The sequence below is a fragment of the Patiria miniata genome, unplaced genomic scaffold, assembly GCF_015706575.1.
Source record: "Patiria miniata isolate m_02_andy unplaced genomic scaffold, ASM1570657v1 HiC_scaffold_2, whole genome shotgun sequence".
NCBI classification, from domain to species: Eukaryota; Metazoa; Echinodermata; class Asteroidea; order Valvatida; family Asterinidae; genus Patiria; species Patiria miniata.
Window position 1 is genome coordinate 13,395,459 of NW_024037058.1, and position 21,633 is coordinate 13,417,091.

The following is a 21,633-nucleotide window of genomic DNA, read 5'->3' on the forward strand; positions in this document are numbered from 1 at the left end:
AAAAAATTAGATTCTATAGGGGCCCTGTGGTGCGATTTGAGGCAATTTCTGATGACTGCCAAAGTTTTGGCACAAGAACATCATTTAAACATCTTTTTCGAGTTTACCAATGCATAGGCCTACATATTGTACATTCTGAGAGAGACCCTCAAACTTAAAAAAAAAAATTCTCTGCGCGTGTGGTGTTTGTGGGTGTGTGTGGGTAGGCCTATGTGTTTTTGGCACACTACGGTATTTTCGTTGGCCCTTCCCCAAGTTTTCGTAGGCCCCCAAATTAAAAAAAGACCCCCCCCCTATAACTTAAAAAGAACAATAAATAAAATTCCCAAAATAACTTTCTTAAAATATCACTAAAACTTCTTGGCAGCAATAACAATATATTGAGTGAAACTGAATTGAACTCTGAAACTGAATCATCTTGCACTGTCGATTAGAATATATTTGACAAAATCAAACCGTTGGTGAATATAATACACAAGGAATGGCAGTGCCGCGCGCGCCGGCCGTTTCACCGGCACCACACCGTGCACGACTTATAGGTACGAGTTGACCAAGGTGCGAGTTGACTCGAAAGCGACGGCTGTTGCATGTAAATGTTTACATGAAAGGCTAGGCAAACACCTCTTTAAGTGGTTATCTCGCACAGGTCGGAGCGCCGGCGCAGTGAACTAAATTTTAAAGTGGGCCTTATTAACTAAGCTGAGGAGATCTAGGTGCTCAATTCCCTCTTTAAAAGCTTTGACATTGGGAGCAGAGCGAATGTTGGGTGGTAGCAGGTTCCATTCCCTTGTACTTGGGTTGAGCATGGAGGATTCCTCCATGGGTAGAGTGAATATTGATAGCACAGTTTGTTGAAATTTGGCGGGACAATGATATGAGGACCGAAGTTCTGTCTTGTTGCATGATTTTTCTTAGTGACACCTTGCTTTTATTAATCTGTCTAGGCCTACTCCTCTTAAATCTATGAGAACTATTTGATATCCCTTTGAGTTCATTTTATTGGGAAGTGCACTTAATTTTAAACAGTAAAAACTGTCCATGCTTTTCCGGACGCTTGAGTCGACTCGTACCTTTCATGTCAACATTCACATGTAACAGCCGTAGTAGTCCTTTTCATAATTCACCAAGAACACCATTGACGTCATCATCAAACAATATGGCGTCGTTAGAGTCGTAGTCGGGAGTCTCACTCGACTGTGAAACTGTGATGATTTTTAGGAACGATAAGGATTGTTTTCCATTTGCAAACTATTTCCAAATCATTACAATTCTTGTTCTCAAGCCATCTAACATATATTGAGGTTACTATTAGATAAAGAAACACCAAAAGGAAGGAGAGACAGTTTTCGAAATGGGTGGCGCAAACTCAAGTGTGGACGCGACACAACAACGGCCGCAACAGGCGTCCAGGAAGATTTCCACGCGGTCCAAGGCGGCTGACTCCAAAGTGAATGCCGACAACGAGCGGGTGTCGAGATTGGTGCAAGCCATGACGGCACACCCAAGGAAGAGGAGGCAGGGTGCGTGGACTACACAAGCTGCTGACGAAGGATTTGATGGTTACAAAGTATGTCTATTCTGACAATAAAATTAGGCCTAGGCTACTGAATCTTTCACTGGTTTTTGCCGTCTTGTTATATTTCTAAAACGCCAACCGGTATAATGATGTGTAAAATGTATTTATTCTGTTGAGTGTTGTGTCATTCTGTTTCAAAAGAATTTTTTTCAGGGTTAAAAAAAAAGGAAAAAAGCTGGACTCCTTTTGCGTAGTCATTTCGTGAAGATTATACCACAAAATAACAACTAAGTATGAATATACTTAGGCCTAGGCGAAATGATAGTATGTGCATGCGTACAAGTGCATGTACCGTACCCCCCGCGGCGCGCTCCGAGCGAACCGAAAATCATCGCTCGATCATATGCGTGCACGTTTCAAGTGTTCGGTTGGCTCAGTGCGGAAAGGGCATATTTTTCATCATTTTGGCCTAAAAACCGACAGAATCCACCTATGTTAGTTCTGCCCATGATATGTGAGTATGTCAAGAGGTAAAGTACGGAGTATAGGGGCAAACTGTGCAGCGGTTCTGTGTGAAATGTCTGCATTTTGATGGACGTTTTTGTACTTTATTAGTGTTTTGTGCTGCAGACAATTTTGCGGGCTTCTAGATCTATGAGGCTCCGCTCACGCGGAGCCTCATAGTTCTAGGAGTAGGTCACAAGCAAGAAACAGCCGTCGCATTGTAACTTGCGCGTCTGAGCGACAAGATCGATTTGCATAAATGCGATGTCATAGCTGGCGTCATTGCCTCTTACATTCAAAATGGCTGCCAAGTGCCATCAACAGATGATTTTCGTGTGCATATCGGCTCCAGAAAGAAACAAACATTTCTCAGAAAATTGGATATTAGGACACCTAAGCATTCCAGAGGAGAACAGCAGAGAGAATACAACCATTTATAAGACAATTTTCGTAATTTTTTGAGAAACTCCTCGGTAGTAGGGAGAACCTGGGGTGTGGCTAGTTATGCATAAACATAACGCTAGGATCATCCTAGCTAGGGTGTGGCCAGAGATACAGCACAGCAATATCGCGGCCACACTCGTGGGGCTAATAGTAAATAGGTCTCTAGCACTGAATGGAAAATTTAGTGATGGTCAGATATGGGAATCTTTCATGTCTTTCCGGGAAAGGAACAGTCAGCATCTGGCTGCAGCTGAACCCGCAGTTAGCCAATGCGCGAAAAAGTTATCCGAAAATTTCCCATACAAATGCACACATTCTATAGTATTTCTTTCTTTTTCATAGCAGACCATGTGACAAATTTTGAGCATCGCAAATATGCAATTTGACAATTGCATGAGTGTTTTAGGGCTCTTTTCCTGTTGGGTGCATTTTTCTTTATTTTAGTTCCTGGTACATGTTTTTTTGGTGGTGGTTGTACTGTTAAAGCCTTATCGCGGCTGACGGCTCTCGACGCAGCTCGATAAAAGCCAATAAAGTATAAGTCGGGGGGGCTGCTATTGCCGCATTCCTGCTGCATAGTGCATACATTCATACACAACGGCTGAATGCCTGCTCGAGTGCACGTGTACATGTACACATTCCACCCTCTATGGAGCCGTCCGTGGCCGACCAATACCGGTGTCAAAGGGTTAATTATATTTTGGTGTATGTTTCTCATTGTATGTTTTATCCTAATTTTTTATTGTAAAATATTTTTACATTTTTACATGCTGTTGGTTGGTAAAAAAAAAAAAAAAAAAAGTAAGGCCAAAAAAAAAAAGTCTCCGGTTTCTGGTATGGAGCTTGCCCAAAAAGTGGTGCGGCGACGCGGCGTTTTTTTTTTTTTTACCTGATTTTTTTGCTTCAAATGTGTGCTGATGACTGCAAATGGTGCCCGACTAAACTTAGTGCAAATAATTGGAGTCCAGAGAGGTCACATAAAGCTTATTCTCGACCATAACCCAATCTAAAAACACGTTAAAATTGTGCAGCAGCAGGATTTCAGTCAAACCAGTGAGTTTGGTGGTTTTGAGACATCATCTTTCTTTGAAAAAAAAATTTTTCATTTTGCCGACGCGCATGGCTACGGCGACGCGCGCGCATACCAGAAACCGGAGACTTTTTTTTTTTGGCCTAAAGTAAAAATTAAAACCGTATTCCCTTTTGGAACAGGAAAGTGTCTACATCCTGAAGCAGCTTTATAAGAAGATGGACCCAGCAGTCATGAAGACGTTAGGCGATGCCAAGGGCGAGGTTAAGCTGTCACTGAAGTATGATCAACACCGTCAGCTGCTCATGGTGAAAGTCATCGGTGCGCGGGACCTGAGTGCAAAGGACCTCCGAGGCAAGGAGTCGGATCCATATGTCAAGGTATGGATGAAAGATTTGGGCCTTTCTTGCCTAGATCCTTCAGAATCCACTAGGGGTAGATTTCACCAAAATCACCATGCACCATATACATTAACATTTTTTTGTTTAATTAAAATACTTCTTTACATCGTGTTAACTGAAACAAGGTATATGCATGTAATATACAAGATGGGTTCGCCAAAGGAAATCGCGTAGTCTTCCCCGCTAAACTAAAACTGATTAGCACCACTTCGGTTCCTGCCTAGATCCTTCAGAATCCACTAGGGGTAGATTTCACCAAAATCACCAAAATCACCATGCATGTACAATACGATTAAGAGGGGTTCTACATACAGTCGACTCTCGTTAGTACAAACTCTGTTAATACAAAATTCTGGTTATAACAAACATAAAGCCTTGGTCCCGACTGTGCATTTATATGCCCAATGAGTGGGACTGATGTTCCTCTTAATACAAAATTCTGATATAACAAACAATTTGGCTAGGTCCAAACAAGTTTGTTATAACGAGAGCCGACTGTACACGGATGCAACATTTGCAATTGCTGTAATTTTCAGAAAAGGATAGATTTTAGGGCTAGTATTTTATAGCAAATATTGTTACACTGACCTGTTTAAAGTTTTGTGTTCACATATGTAGATGCTGTCAAACCCTGCAACTCTAATGCTTCATTCCAATTCTGTTCACAACTTAATTTGGTTAAGTATTGTTGCTTAAATGTTGCTTATTTGCAGCTGGACCTCATTCCTGACAACAGCACGAATGGTTTCAAGATGACCAACTACGTGAATCACTCGCTCAACCCAACCTACAATGAGATCTTCACTTTCTCACTGGCGGATGAGGATATCCCTACAAGCCTGCTCCGTATACAGGTAACAAGTGCCCAAGGTCCAAACATCCTCGAGATTTATACCGCAGTAGTTTATTGCTAGAAACTTCTTTTTGTAGCCACAAAACTGACTAGGGGTGCATTCTTTTTAAGTGAACAAAGCTAATGTCTGCTTGCCAGTGTTTTAAAGGTACAGTCCATCATTTGCAGCTATCCACAAAGTAACAGACGTACATTTTTTGTAATTATTGTGCAAAAGCTTACTTGGTTTGAAGATAGTAATGGGACTACATTTATCTTCCTGTTAAATTATTCTTTCGTGCAAGCTGTCATTTTGAACAATCAATAAAAGAAGGCTTTTCCAATGATGTGTAAAATAAAGACGTTGTTTTTTTATTTGGCGAAGTGTGTGCAAGCATTGACACGACACACACGCGCGCAGTTGCTATTATTCATTGTTTCAGTGCGTGCCATCGCGTAGCTGCAATTGGCTCAGTAATAAAAGGTGTCTCGGGTGCTGAATTCCGGTCCAATTCAAAACACGACTCTGCAACTTTGATTTGAAATCGAGACCCTCGAGTCTATAGCTTTCTGGGAATATACAGCATTCACTGAGGTGAATTTCATTGGGTTAGTTGTTCATCACCATTCTTTAGAAGAGCACTTTTGTTGCTTCAAATGAACATAATGCACAAATTACAAATGATGGACCTACCTTTAATGTTTGTGCAAGTTGGACCAACTTTTTTGCCATGAACATCGGCAAACGGTTCCAACAAAGGTGAATGGCCCCCTCCGTGAGTCTTTCACTATATTTTCCAAAATGGTTGACGCACCCAGTGAACGCCATTAATATACAAAAGAGGAACAAAGAAACTGACTGACGCAGGATCTGAACCTGTGAAGTGCTCTGCCAAGCTCAACCAAAACTCAACAAAGTCATTGACAACGTGCAAGGCAGTCAGAGTAAGCCTGGATACAATTAGCTCAGTTGTTGGAGAATAAGCTCAGTATTCTGAAGGTCGCCTGCTCAAATCCTGCTACAGCTAATTTCTCAGGGCATGCACAGTTGCATGTTTATAATCAGATTCCATCTTATAATCAGAAAGTTGTGGCACAACGATTTATTGCCACTGATTAGATTTGTCAAGTGTACAATGTGTTTTGAATTTATATGGTTTATATTCCCCCCCCTCCCCCCCCCCCCCCTTGGTAGGTGCTGAGTCATGACCAGCTTGGCAAGGATGATTTCATGGGAGAGAAGATCATTGAGCTCGGCCAGATTGACTGGAGTGAGATCACGACTCGCTGGTTTGAACTGGAAGCTGAGGTATGCACTGCAAGTTTTTTCCTGCTGACATCATGGCTCATGAATCCTTACACAGAGCGAACAATATAAGTCTTTGTATAACTTTCCCAAGTCCTGCAAAATCCTTGTGCAAAACTTGAGGATTTTGCATGTTAGATGGCAAAAAGATTATGCTGATTTTGGAGGATGCACTGTGTCAAGGTCTTACTAAGGCCAGACCTTGTGCTGTTTACGCTCAGCCGTGCATGTATTTAGGCCTAGATTATACTTGAAATCCTCCCCACTGCTCCAGGATGTCACTGGCTCTGCCAGTGATAGCGAGATGTCACTGGTGTTGACAGTGATAGCTGGAGGATTTCGCAGGATTGACGCAGTGATCACCCCTCCAAGGACCACATTAAAAAAACAGAAAAAAAAACTGAGGATTTTGCAGGATTGATGCTGTACGTAATTTTTACATGGAGGCAGTTGGAGCATTTTGTAGGATTGAGGTTACATCCTAGTAAAATGCCTAGGGAGTTCGGCTTAACGAATTCTGTTTCGTTCAGGAAATAGTTATAAGATACCAGACCAAAATGTCCCTGATTTGTTTGGCTTGTCCTTCGTTTGCTGTTTACTTTACAGAGATGAAACTTTTCAGATTTTAATCTGAAATCAGATTTTTAAAACTTTTCCAATGAAATTTCAGATTTTTTAACCATCCCACAAAAATGATATCTTAAGGATTTTTCTACAAAATGTTTTTTTTAATTATTATTTCCAAGAAGAGTCAATGAAAATGGCACGTAAAATGTGCACAAGGGTAAAACACCTAGACCAACACTAATCAGATGCTTTCCGGCTGGAGAAAAGGTTCAATACTGACCTATGACATTGATGCGCTGTGCTGCACTGCGCTGCGCGACGCTGTGGCTCTTAACCAAGGTCCAATTTCAGATTTTTGTTGCCAAGGCCAGTTTCATCTCTGACTGTAATGCGTTACTTAAATTTGCGAAGCAGTTTTTCCATCTCCATGAATTTGGAATAAAATTGGTTTTCTTTTCTTTTGACAGATACCTGTGGCTATTAAACTAAAAGCAGATAACTGTTTCATGTCTGTTAATTATGCAACATTTATTTCTCCAGACTGATCTTGACATCAGGGGTGAACTAGAGATTAGTCTCTCCTACAAGCTGCCGGAAACATTACAGGTGTCCATTCACAGAGCAACTGAATTGGCGTGCAGGGAGAAGAACAAGCTACCCGACCCATATATCAAGGTACACGTACTTGCTGACTCTTGTTGTCGGGATGATTGATCATTTACGTCCCCCTTGGGCGTTGGTATGGCATTTTCCATGCATGGTTCCAGGACAGTATTACAGTTTGCAGTACACTTTCAGTACACATTATAATCGGGGTCAAATTTCACTCAACCATTTGCTGTCATTAGTTCAACTCGGGTCAAAAGGGTTTCCATCAACACTGTATTTGGCTATGTTTGAATGAGAAACTTGTGAAATATGATTTTTTTTTTACCCACAAATTTCAGAGTAATTAAAAATGGTGTAATACGTACTGCAAATTTTTTTAGTACTGCAGCCGATTTCACGAAACTTTACGCAATGGACAATTGATTTGGGAAGCTGTGTAACATTTCACCTATGACACATTTCACAAAAGTCTCATAGTATGTAAGTCGACGACTTGCGCAATAAATTATGCCGTAACTTGTGCAATCATTTTACATGTAGGTGGCGTAAGTTGTGGCATAGCGATTGAAAATGACATATTTTACCAGCAAATCGTGATCGTCGTGGAGCCTGTTATTGCACAACTTATCAAGGTTGATACAAGACACTCACAGCTTCTTGTTTGAAGTAAATGAATTTCTATTGTACTCATGACAGAATTTATAGAGTTGTCGCATGATTCCGATGAAAATCAGACAAAAGAATTTCCAAAATGGTGGGCGGAGGTGATTCAACGACTGTTTCGTGAACGAACAAATTCATGCATAAACAGCCATCGTAAATGCTGTTATTAACCTCGTCCAAGATGTTTAGATTATTTAAAACGGTGCGTAGCTATGCAAAGTGTCATGAAATCGATCATAAGTTTATTGCGCAGCTGCGCAACAAATTTGTTGCGTAAGTCTTCCGCAGGGTGCAAGCTGTGCAGTTTTTCGTGAAATCAGCTTCTGGTCCTCCAGCATGGGTTTAAAGTGCTCCACACCAGTAGCATCAGTTTCTGCCGGATGCATTAAGGTGCCAAGGGAACGGTTCATTACTGTTCAAATCAAACCTCACGGAATGTATTCATACATGTAGCATTGTTGTCAAATGTTTGCTGCAAGTAAATCCCAAGGTGATTAACAGAAGCGGTCATACACATGTAAATAACACGACAAAAACAGAATTAAAGGGATTTTAACAGCTTTTGACTCGACTTGGGTCTGGAGGACTTAATTGTGAGGACTTGTGATGGACTTGACTAGAACATGCTTCATAGGTGCTTCAGCGTAATCATTGATATATCTTGGATGATATGAGAGTTGCTCTTATATTAACTGTTGTCCTATTTCAATAGATAATAATTCCTGGCATTCCCAAAGTGGAGGAGACGAAGGTCCAGAAGGGCAGCCGGGAACCGGAATGGGAGGAGATATTTGAGTACAACGTCCCACGGGAAGAGTTGCCAGACAGGTGAATGGTGATTGATATTATGTGTGCTAAGGACTCTGCATAAATTCATAAATTCCCGAGACAGTTAACTTTATTCCTAGTGGTCAAGGGTCCGTCACGAGGGTGGGTTTAAACCGCTGTTTAATTTACACTAGGTGTTCAAACGGCAAAGTTAAAACCGGTGGCGAGGCCCCGCATTGCCCCATACATATTGCCCCATAACACATATACGAAGTACATGCCGCGTGCTCCGCATACTTGAGAGCCATGCACTGATATGTTTTTTACATAAGGCGAGGTTGAGCACACTGCACGTGCCGTGCGCGCCATGGAAAAGTCTTGAACGAGAAGTAAACTGGAAGAACATAATATTAATAATAAATATTTGGGAGGATTCAGGCTGTTACTTGCTTTATGCCTGTAAATGATCAGGATCAATGTTTATGCCTTTATTTCGACTAGTTTGGGTTCATGTTAAACCATGGTTAACACTTAAGTGGTGTTTAAACTCACAATCATTCTCCTTAACTTTATTGGTATGTCAAGGTATATTGTCCTGCATGTGCTGGACAAGGCCTTCCTGGGAAACACTGAATCTCTGGGTCAGGTGTACATTGACTTGACAAACCTGGACATCAATGAGGGCTACACCGGCAAGTTTCCGCTGGCTGACTTGGTGAGTAGACCCACAGTTGTATATATTTTTGTTTTACTTGTCAAGTATGTTACATTGTGGAAGTTCGGTCTTTGCTATTCCCAGAGGGCCAGCCTAGTGTCGTCTTTGTACCTTTCTATCTGACTGACTCACTGACTGTCACTTCTGACCTGGGCAGTGCTCTCGTATAGGATTACCCTGTAGCACAGTCAATGGGTTACATGTAAACCTGATCCATTGTGTTGACCAGATGCATAAGAAGACTTCAAGTGAATAGCCATTCTGAAACAATTGAACAGAATCTTACTAGGCTAGCTTCTCTGTTTCTATTAGTGATTCAGAGGCTACAATTAGATACAAAAACGGTTTGGACAAAAGGGACTTTCAACGACCAATTTTGAGCTTGTCCTTTGCACTAATGGCACATAACTTGTTTAGACAAAAAACTTGTAACTTGTAAATGGTTTGTAAAGTGTCCCTGTCAAAAGAATAGAAACTAGTCCTGCAGTCGCTGCCATCAGCTCCTATCCTGTCTTAAAAGAGTGCTGAAAGCACAGTAGTATGGTCTATGGATTCCTGTACGAATGCCCTCCACAGAAAAGGCAAAGCATTTCTGTTGATTTATTCAGGGGCACCATTATCACTGTGTGCCAATTCTCAGGTGTGTTAATGCTAATGGGAGGAAGGGGGTAAAATTAGACACACACAAAAAGCTACCTAGACAAACAACTGAGCACAATCTATTTTGCATGTTTGGAGTTGTCACAAAGTAGGGTATGGTAAATGGTCGGTAAATGTCCTACCGATACATGTATTTGTACATATATTTCACTCTCTGCAAGTTTAAGACTCCTTGTGGTTGTACACATTCGATAAAACACTGCAAGCACGCATGTTAGCTTTTGTGTATAGATCATACAGTGCCATTTACAGTTCCTGCAAGGAGAATTATTAAACTCTGTCTGTTCCTCATCATTAGAAAAATTCGGACCGTGTTCGCACCAAGTGGGCCCAGACAGCCACAGTGCAGGAGTTCAGGGAGGCCATGTATGCCCACGCTGTCTACAAGTGTCCCAAGCTGATCTTCCAGAATCACCAGGGAAACAAAGTAAGTCATTTGAGACAATAATTTTAGGCTCGGGTATCAAATGATAGCTTTGCAGTGTGAGTGGTGGCAGATTTTTGGGTGTTATCCCTTTCAATTTTTTTGGCCGTCAGTGTGCTTGTTACCAGATCAATTTATGTGGTAACAAGCATGTTTTGGCTGCCATTTTCCCCTCATTTGATACCGACCGAACCCCAGGCTGATGGCCTATTTCACATTTTAAAGAACGTTCATGTTCCATTGTTCTAATTTCAAATGTCCATCTCTTCCAATAGGGACAATATCCAAAGATCTGTGTTGCGGTGTGTGCCAGAAAAGCCAGAAAATCCAGAAAATAAAACCTTCTCAGTCATTCATTTTGCAAAAGAACTTAAAATTAACTGATGGAATGTATAGTACATTTATGCCACCAGATGACGATGCAAAAGCAGAACAGATTTAATCTAACAAAACATTTGCTGGATACATGTACTCACGAGTTCAAAAGCGTTGAAGTTTTGTAATTTCAAGCAGGCTCACTGCTGTGATGAATTGGCAATAGTATGCTGAATATGAACCACCCTTTGGAGTGTTAACATTTTATACACGTGAATGCATGTTCTCCCGCAACTGTATGATTTCATTTACAGTGGAACGTCGCTGTATAACAAACATCGTGGGATCCACAGAAATAGTTCGTACAGCGGTTTTCACACATTAGTGGCGCCCTCTTTTGACCATTGTTATAGCGTAGTGGCATTTACAAAGCACTTGCTGAGTCACTAAACTTGTCCAATCATCTTTTCAATTCCGTAAGCAGAACTTTACCCTGTACACCCTGGTAGTTACTGAAAGACCACTTTAAACATGTGCGACCATTGAATCATGTACTTACACAGTTTTTGAGCTTACAGGGGTGGCTTTTCCCTTCTATTTCTTGGGCAAATAATAGCCATTTGTTGCTCTTCCAACAACAATGGTTGGACGGTTTTGTACACAATATCAGGAGCCAAGGCTGATGTTCCTATATCCGAATGTTCGGTATAGCTCCATGGTATAACAGTGTTTGGTATAGCGACGTTCCATTGTAGTTGTTGTTGAAGATAATGTATATATTTGGCATACATTTACATATAAATGACAATTTTTTTAAATATTGCGTTAGTAAGTTGTCAAAGTCTAGTTGTTCATCTTTCTGATGGTACATGTATACATGAAGCAACTTAAGTATGTGGATTTAAATTTGTGTATACCACAGAAAAGTTTTTGAAAAAAAAGTTTTACTATTACAGAAAAATTCAGTAGTTTTTTAACTCAAAAATGTCTGATCACCAAAGAGTTTGAAACATTTGAAAACAACCATCTGTGTCTTTTTGCTTTTGATTTTAACAAAATAACCTGTTTTCTGAAATATTTCGTCATGTTAGGTGCTGACCGTCCACAGCAGGAAAGCTGGCTCGTCTGCCAAGATCAGAATTTTGAATGGTGTGGCAACATGAAAAGGTATCCACCAAAGCGGCTGCACTGATACTTTCCAAAGTTAAATTGTCATTGTGGGAATGGTGAGTTGTATATAACATGCAGACTCTCTACCTGTGTTGCATGTTCATACTTTCCCCATCAAAAAGTGTCTTTTAAAGCAAAGATAATTTGTGTGTGTGTGATCATTTGGCCTCTGTGATGATAGAGTACCAAAGTGTGCCGCATATTCTGGTTCATGCGCATAGCTTTAGTGTTTGTATGTGTACTTGTGAAGACATCAGTGCGTGAACAAGAATAAAGACATCACACTTCGGTACTCTATAGGAGCTCGCCAGAGTGAGGTTTTACTTCCGTTTCTGCATGTTCTGGAGAGTATGACATCAGTACAATCCAATGAGCACTCTACAAATTGACAGAAAATTTCATTCTTCAAAGATACAAATGTGGGAAAGTTCAGAATGTATGTAGGTGAACAAATAGAAGCAGAAAGAGCAACAATTACTTAAAACTATGGGTTTTTTGTTATGGGAAGGGTTTTTCATGTTTGTTTTGTCTTTTGAAAACTAGCAATAGTTGTATAAAATTAGAATGTTCATCAAATTCATAAATATTCACTTGGTATCAGTGTGAGGCCAACGTACCTGGCCACATTTATTGAAGGTTACACTGGACAAAAAGAAACACATATATTGTCACCATTGAATGACATCAAAGACACATTCTTTCATCGTCCAAATTCATGTGCCTGGCTCAAAAATACATGTGCAGTCAGAGCCGTCCACGGTGCTCAATGCCCAGAGTTTAATAATGACATCATAAACAAGGGATGACTGCAGGTCGTCACAACACAACATTGGTTCTTTTGCCGACACTGACCCCTTCATCTGCAAGATAACAAACCTGCGCTGGCAGGCCCTCTGCATTAACACCAAAACCTGTCACTTGCATGGAACCTTGAAGTACATGCAAATCGGTCCTGGTTGATGTGGGTTGGTAGGGTACTGGACCTGCTCTGCAAAATTCAAGTGAACATGTAATGGAATTTTACCAGTTTCGTATTTTGTGCTGATTTCTTGAGCTCCGATATCTTGATTTCTTGCGCCACTTCCCTGGACTCATTACTCTCTTACAAATGAGTACTGCGATCATTCCTTAGCAGCAGTCAGTAGGTGTTCCTCCTGGAGTTTGAGGGTGGCACTTTTTTTTCGGAATCATGGGCATTGACCAAAAGAAAAAAAGGTGGGGGGGAAACAATGAAACTTTGATTACAATTTGATTACAAGTAGAACCTTTTTTTTTTTTTTTTACAAGTAATGATATTTTGCTTCTGATTATTTCTTAGATTTCTTGCAGTGAGATCTTGGACCTACATCGTGTATACCGGTACATGTACATCTTAAACTCTGTTTTAACACAAGAAATGTTTGTGTGAGTTTTTTGTTCAATCCGTACAGTAATACAGAAATACTTGCTGTAATTTTTTGGAAAATGCACTATCACCCTCTCTGGACTGAGATGGAGTCGTCGTTGCCTTGTGTTGGACCTGCTGATGATCACTTGAACGGCTTGCCAGCTTCTGTTTTGGGAGGTGGCTGGTTATGCACAGGAATTAATTCCCTCTCCCCCCCCCCCCCCTTCAACCTTAAATATACTATGTGTACGTTTATCATACATGTAGCATGATTGATGTCTGTGTCATCGCGCGAAAACCATAAGTTCTCTTCTCTGTGAAATTGCTGCAGCATTGCTGGCTTAATGACAGACTCCAATTTTCCCCAGAGATGGCGAGATAGGCCGAATCGGTGTCCATCTCACACATCTGAAAGTCGGATGGATCTACAAACTTGAGTAGGAAGTCACAATAGAACTCCAGCATGCACAATTTGGCATATTGGTATACAAAAAACCCAATTTGGATGGGTAAATTTAGTTCTACTTTGCTTTTTGGTTTTAGCCACGTGCAGCCCTTCTTCAATTGTGTCTAGCATTCAAAAATGTGGATCCTTATTCCGCATCAGAGCTGTTTCATTGCTACAGACGTGGAGATTTGTGTGTTTGAGTTGATTGATGACAGTCTTGCCTTTTATAAGCAGAATTGCCCAGCATCCTCATAGTATCCGCCAGTAATGATATACTAGGGTCCCTGTCCCCTTCCCACCTGGCATTGTTCACCGCATTGCTAAAAGATTTTAAACATGACCTCTTTTGAAAACGAATGATCTCGTACACGTGGGGAACTTCTAAACCATGTTCAGCGTACCATTGGAAGAGTGGAGTAATCAGCTGGATCCGGTTACCAAACATGCTCCCAATAAGTGCTCTCCACTTTGTCGTCATCTGTCCCTCTTGCTCAACATATTCTTGCATGTGCCAGCCAATGTCCTCCCTACTGATGTGTGTGTTTTTGAAGACTAGTGGCATTTCGGCAAAGCGTTCTGTCATCTGGTCTGGAACCACGACGTCGTACTCGACCTTACCAAACATAGACCCTTCTATCACAACCTCTATTGTTTGTTGCTGGGTCATCTTCCTGCAAGGTGATGAGGTAGTCTGCTTGAGTCAACAAAATTCTTTGCGGCCTGATTGGGAGCCTGCACATGTCACCACTCGCACTCCCATATTTCTACGAGTCAATACCCCTGTTCACAGATGTAGGTGGATGTTTGCTCGGTCTGCTGCCTCAGCTCGCCTCTGCTTATTTTTCTTAATCGGTTGTATGCGGATGGATTTAGATGACAAGGATGTCCGTGCCAAAAACATCCTTGAAATTGGTAGACGGTGTTATTTTCTTTACAGTATCCATCTATGGGTATTCTGAATTGGCCTACTTGATACTCCTTGGCTTTGAACTTGTGCTGAATGTGATTACCCTCAGAATAGGAGACCCAGTCCATCCACTTGGCCGCCATGGTGCCCCATTTTTTACTCTTAATCGGCGTGAAGTTTTCCTCTGCCTTTCTTCTTCTGATGAAGGTGCCGACGGGCATGTCCTATATTATGGACCACAAGTAGAGCGCGTCGGCATCGAAACCAACTATGCTCTGGCAGAGTTTTGGCACGCCACGGATGGGCGTCTTTCCCTTCTCGTGGTACCGATGGAAGACAATGGCAACCCCCCTACGATGTTTTTCTTGAAGGTGTAGTAAAGGTCTTTTTTGGCTTCGTCAAAGACCTCTCTTGGCATTGTCTGGAAAAGATATTGGAGGTACAGACCGGCAACTGAGATTTCCGACTTCAGCATGTCCATATTTCTTTCCTTGTAAAATAAAAACATCTTTTTTACTGCCTGTACAAATGGAACCACATCCAGGTGGTTATACCATACAAGAAAGTCACGTACAGTTGGCATGCCGAGCTCCTACCATACACGTTGACAATACTCGTAGTCAGCCACCGTCATGTTGGTTCCTTTAGTCGGCTGTAGAAGGCCTGGTGGGTGGAAGTGTCAAGCGATCCAGTTTTGTCCAATCATCCAACCACTCGTATGGGAAAAAGCATTTGGTTTGGGGAGAGTCGTACGCCTTCAAGAATTTGGCGTAACTATACACTGGAGCTAAATAGTTTGTGATGTCGAGAAACTTGAGACTGGACGTGGAGAGGGTCATATACAAACTCTTCCTTCGAATCACAAAGTTCAGCAGGGGCAAAAGCCTCCAATACGGGTTAGAGATATTTCTTTACGACGTTGATGTCATACCACCCTGAATTAAAGCCCAACACCGGCAACTCTTGCAGGTGCTCCTCAAGCTTCTCCTTAGCCTTTTGTAGGTTATATTTCATGAACTTTGTTGGTGCTTGGTCGTTGTTATCGCGTTCGATAATCTCATCTATCCAATTTAAACTGCTCCATGAGATTGGCGTAGGAGGTTTCACTTAAGTGTAAATACTCCGCCATGTTCTTGACTAATTCTTCCGAATTTCCCTCGCTTTAATACAAAACATCTTTGGCTCCTCGTAACCTGGAACATTACTAGCAACGCTGAAGCTTAGGAGCTTGTGGAGTTAGGAGTTAGTCAGGGTTAGGGAAGCTAACTGTACAGGCTGGTAAGTACCGATATGGGGAAAATAGCATTCAAAGTCGTAGGTGGCCCAATATGCAAAAGAAAACCTAACTTTTGGAATTTGGAGTTGGAATTTTCCACGTGGGAAGCGATGCTTGAGGTTAACGTCACACACATGGTACATGCCTCACTAGATTAGATGATTTCCGAAATGCCCTCCGACACTTGGAGCAGGTATACGTACCACTGTACCGGTCCATGTTGTTGATAAAAGAAAAAATGTCTCTTACATGTATATAAATTAATGTACATGGTTTCTTTATAACGGCGCTGAGAGTGCCTCGTTAACTTTGCACGCACTCTGGTTCTGGTTTTTCTCCTTTTCTTGTTTTCTTTGGGGGTGACTTTTTCTAGGGGTTAGTCCATACACCAGAACATTCACTTCCAGCAATGTCTCTAAGGCGGGTAGGTCATCGAGAGTTACTCCATCCGTAGCACTTTTACCCGTTCGCTGTTCATAAATTGCAACCAGGGCGCGTGTCAGTCTCTCAAGATGTTTTTCACTGGTGCCGCGATGGAGGGCGAGACGGCGAAAAAAAGCGGTAGTTACGGCTGTAAGCTCCACCGGTGTGTCGATTCTTGAGACCTAACACACCCTGGTTGTTGGTGATGTTGGAGGTACAGACCAGCAACTGAGATTTCCAACTTCAGCATGTCCATATTTCTTTCCTTGTAAAAAGAAACATCTTTTTTACTGCCTGTACAAATGGAACCACATCCAGGTGGTTATACCATACAAGAAAGTCACGTACAGTTGGCATGCTGAGCTCCTGCCATACACGTTGACAATACTCGTAGTCCACCACTGTCATGTTGGTTCCCTTTAGTCGGCTGTAGAAGGCCTGGTGGGTGGAAGTGTCGGACGATCCAGTTTTGTCCAATCATCCAACCACTCGTATGGGAAAAAGCCTTTGGTTTGGGGAGAGTCGTACGCCTTCAAGAATTTGGCGTAACTATGCACTGGAGCTAAATAGTTTGTGACGTCGAGAAACTTGAGACTGGACGTGGAGAGGGTCATATACAAACTCTTCATTCGAATCACAAAGTTCAGCAGGGGCAAAAGCCTCCAATGCGGGGTAGAGATATTTCTTTACGACGTTGATGTCATACCACCCTGAATTAAAGCCCAACACTGGCAACTCTTGCAGGTGCTCCTCAAGCTTCTCCTTAGCCTTTTGTAGGTTATATTTCTTGATCTTTGTTGGTGCTTGGTCATTGTTATTGCGTTCGATGATTTCATCTATCCGATTCAAACTGCTCCATGAGATTGGCGTAGGAGGTTTCACTAATTAAGTGTAAATACTCCGTCATGTTCTTGACTAATTCTTCCGAATTTCCCTCGCTTCCAAACATCTTTGGCTCCTCGTAACCTGGAACATTACTGGCAACGCGAGAAGCGATGCTTGAGGTTAACGTCACACGTTGGTACATGCCTCACTAAATTAGATGATTTCCGAAATGCCCTCCGACACTTGGAGTAGGTATACGTACCACTGTACCGGTCCATGTTGTTGATGAAAGAAAAATGCCTCTCATATAAATTAATGTTCATGGTTTCTTTGTAGCGGCGCTTAGAGCGCCTTGTTAACTTTGTACACGCTCTGGTTCTGGTCTTCCTCCTTTTCTTGTTTTCTTTGGGGGTGACTTTTTCTAGGGGGTAGGCCATACACCAGAACATTCACTTCAAGCAATGTCTCTAAGGTGGGTACCGGTATGTCATCGAGAATCATTCCATCCATAGCATTTTTACCCGTACGCTGTTCATAAATTTCAACCAGGGCGTGGGTCGGTCTCTCAAGATGTTTTTCACTGGCGCCACAATGGAGGGCAAGACAGCGAAAAAAGCAGTAGTTATGGCTGTAAGCTCCACCGGTGTGTCGATTCTTGATGAGACCTAACACACCCTGGTTGTTAGTGATGTACAGACTGAGGAAGCCTTGAAGATTGCAGTTGTCAAATTTGTTATACTTGCAGAGTAATAAGTGACAGTGTGTCTTGTTCATCGTTAGGGGTAAGTGTGCACTGAAAAGGTACTTTGCTTGTAAGCAAGTTGGAGATATTTTCTTCTTCATCATCGAATGACTCTTGGAGTTTTGCAATAGCAACAGTATATTGAGGAAAACAATCTTCAGATGTTGTTAGTTCAACATTCTCATCCTTCACCTCAAGTGCAACAACAGTGACTCGTCTGGTGCTTGCACTTTTCTGCAAAGTTATTGCAAATCTTTACAGAATGTATAATGCAATGTTGGGAGTTGTACCTTTGTGTAGCACGTCACTATCTTTATTGTCATTACCTCCTGTCAAGAACATTTGCATACATTCATAGGATGTACAATATATAAAACACACTCATTATTTTGATTATTTAATTGTGTTCATCACATTGCCATATTATAGTGCTCCTGCTGGTGTTGTGATTGAAAATATGTCACGCTCACTCACTTATGAATACAAACATCGCATAAACATGTAAGGACTTGGCGCTCCCTACTTGCCCAGACAAAATCCAACGTTGGGACTTGAAGGCCCCCCTCTCTCTTAGTCTGCAAATAAGTAACAGGCCGTGTTTGTACATTTCTTGTCATTTTAGTGAAATGATGGAGGCTTAGGAATCTAGGGTGGAAAAGTTGAAGTTCACCCGTCTCTACATCTCCCAACACAAGTCCAAAGGAAATGTTTACCTTCGCGCGATTATACTTCGAAAGATGGCACAAAGGGCATGATCCAAGGGGACACCGGGAAGGGACGGGGCTTCATCGAACATCAGAGTTCCTAAAGTTGTAAACGTCTTGCGCAGCTTGATTGCGAGATGGAAGATTTTAACTTCCCACCTCCTCCTGTACAGTAGTTGTATGTTGTTAACGTCTGCCTCGACTGTATCCCTCTGAAAAATGGAGTGGATCATCATTCATGGGATTGGGTGGACATGGTACTGGACCAGGCTGTTAAGACGTGCCGGCTCGTCGTCCATTGGAGGGTACAGCTTGTTAGTTGGAGGGGCCGGTTTGTCCGTTGGAGTCGCTGGACTGTTCATGGTGAGACGTACCAGGCTGTTGATGATGAGAGGGATCGGGCTGTTACCGGTGACGGCTTTTAGGTGCAGTTTCATGTTGTCCTTTCTTGTGAAAAATTTGTAACATTTGGGGCATCGTATCTTAGCAGAATTATCGCGTGGAGTTGGTTTCGGCCGCTGGGGAGGGATGTCCGATGTACTTCCAGTGGGATAAGCGGCAAGTTCGTTGGGTCTGGGAACATCGGGGTGTAATCTTGAGTGCCGTCTCAAAGAATCCACAGAGTTTGAGCATGAGACAAGAGTGGCCTTGTGCTTGGTAGCAACGTGTCTCTCCAAGATGTCTCTCCGTGCGAAAGACTTGTCACACACCATACATGTACAATTCAAGGATTGATCTCTCCCACCGACGGGGTTTGCCTGACCTCCACCGACCTACGATGGGTCCTGATTAGAAAAGAAAGAAAAACAAAAGAAAGACAACCTTGAGTTTACATGTATGAATTCACGTATTTAGTTGGTGTAAATAATAAGGAAAAAATAATAACACTAATAATTCAGACTCTTTCCTTTTGAATATATATGCAGTGATAAAAAGTGTCCACAAAATTAGAGAATACATAACAAATGCTTATATTTGTATATCTTATATTTTAAGAGAAGACAATTATTTACCTGTCTTATGTCTTGTGACCTTCATTTTTTTCCCCAAACACCCGACAAACTCTGGGCTTGGAGATGTTCTTGTTTTTGACAGTACACTTCTTTTCCTTCCTTACAGTTGGGGAGGGGAGTCAGGTATGACAAGGATGGGAATGTCCGAGTGGCCGGTTGGAGATTGGTTATACTCACTTTTGCCCTGCCTTATATTTTCGTTTAATCTCGAGGTAAACATCTTGAATATGAACAGGTTTTGCTTGCATTGTTGGGCAGTTCAACCTCTTCTTCTTCATTAATATACATTTTTGAGATGGTTAGAGGTGGCAGGTTTGAAGTGGGATACTCTGACATGTCTGAGGGATATCCACCCTCAGGCTGGTTCTTTCTTGGCAGGAGCTGTATTACCCTGCTGCTGTTGCTTAGCTAGCTGTTCCTCTTGGTTGATTAATCTTGGATACGGTTGAAAAAATCCTCAAACCTCATATTTGTGTCACCTCACTAATCTGCTGAAGATAGTGTACCATTCTTTCAACAAGATCATACCGGTATGGGTCACTGTCCAACAAAAAACATCTTGCAAATTCAAGGAATGGCAAGTTGCTTGCGACACTCGCAATGAGGAGCTTGTGGCGACTGCACCGGCACCTCTTCTTCACTTTCTAGCTAGCCGTCATTTTTATCTGTCACTTGGTCAAAATAACACTCATAGTCGTACGTGGCTTGGTATAAAAAATACCTCAAATCCTCGTTGACTGTTTTGCCAGACTCTTCAGGCTTGTCAAATATTCTCTCTGGCAGATCGTATACATGTGGGCCACCGAGGAATGTGTGCTTTACGTTAATGTCTCACGTGGGTTCGTTGCGCTGGAGGCTAAGTTGCAGACCATTCTACATTTTGTGCACTCATACATGTAGTTTTGACTATTTTTTTAAAGTCCGAAATATAGGAAAAAGGGTGGGTAGAAGGGAATCATCGGAGAGAACAACGGAATAAGCTGCACTTTTGCGTGGCATTCCATCACCATCGCGGTCGTGCCCTGCAAATCTATACAATAGAATCTTCAGACCACGCTTTTGAGTTTTAACAATGAGCAGTATTAACTGCCATAACTCAATCTTTTTTGTTCATCTTAAATAGTCTTGTACACATCTTGTGCACACAACTGACATGTTTTCAGTTCTTTTCGTGAAGTCTTTTTCCTTCACACATGTCTCCTTGTTTGCCACAACCGTCGTGTGGACCATACATCTATAATTTGCAATATCAGTGCAATGCATATCCTGAAGGACCATTCCTGCCCTTTGCAAGACTAGGATCGGGAAAAGATCAGCTGGCAATCCTGTGTAAATGGTTCTTTTTCCTCGACACTTCCTATCCTTACACAGCTGCAATTCATCAACAAACTTTTCAAAAAGTCTCCCTCTGTATACAGTTGACTCTGTAATAGCCACGCTTTTAACATGAAACATAAATAGCATGAAATAAACACTTTTAATCCAAAATAGTGTACGTAAAACAGTAAATCAGCTAACCGAAGTCAAACACAATATCAAATGCATTGTGCACAAAATCCGATTCATGCTTGCATTAAAAAGTAGTGACAGATTGGATGAAATAATGCCAACTTTAAATTGATGTATTGTCCAGAGAATATTGATTTATAATCCACATAAATTATAATTGTTTTTACATTAATACAATGTACAAATGTATGTCCCTTTTTGTCCAGTGGGGCCTTTCATAAATGTCTTTATGTGGAGACCAGCCGCATATTGTTCTTTGTGATATTGTAATACCAAATGAATGAGTTTACAAATATATATATATTATATATCAATGCAATGGAATTAAACCTTTGCAAACATGCTTGGTAGAATCCTCTACATAATTAGGCAGAGATGTGTGTACGTGAAATAATTTGTTCTTGCTGTTGTTTGTGTTTTTTATATAATGGTAGAGAATATTTATTTTATATAATTGTAGAAGATGTTTAAACAT

General features: G+C 41.6%; 1 protein-coding gene across 1 annotated transcript; it reads left to right on the forward strand.

Moving 5' to 3' along the window:
* Positions 1–1,130: 1,130 nt before the first annotated feature.
* LOC119726583 (double C2-like domain-containing protein beta) lies at positions 1,131–11,929 on the forward strand. Its single transcript, XM_038198318.1, has 9 exons — positions 1,131–1,567; positions 3,677–3,874; positions 4,609–4,749; positions 5,923–6,036; positions 7,141–7,275; positions 8,585–8,700; positions 9,226–9,355; positions 10,314–10,442; positions 11,846–11,929. The coding sequence occupies exons 1-9, from the start codon at positions 1,352–1,354 to the stop codon at positions 11,915–11,917; spliced, it is 1,251 nt and encodes a 416-aa protein (XP_038054246.1). The 5' UTR covers positions 1,131–1,351; the 3' UTR covers positions 11,918–11,929.
* Positions 11,930–21,633: the final 9,704 nt, after the last annotated feature.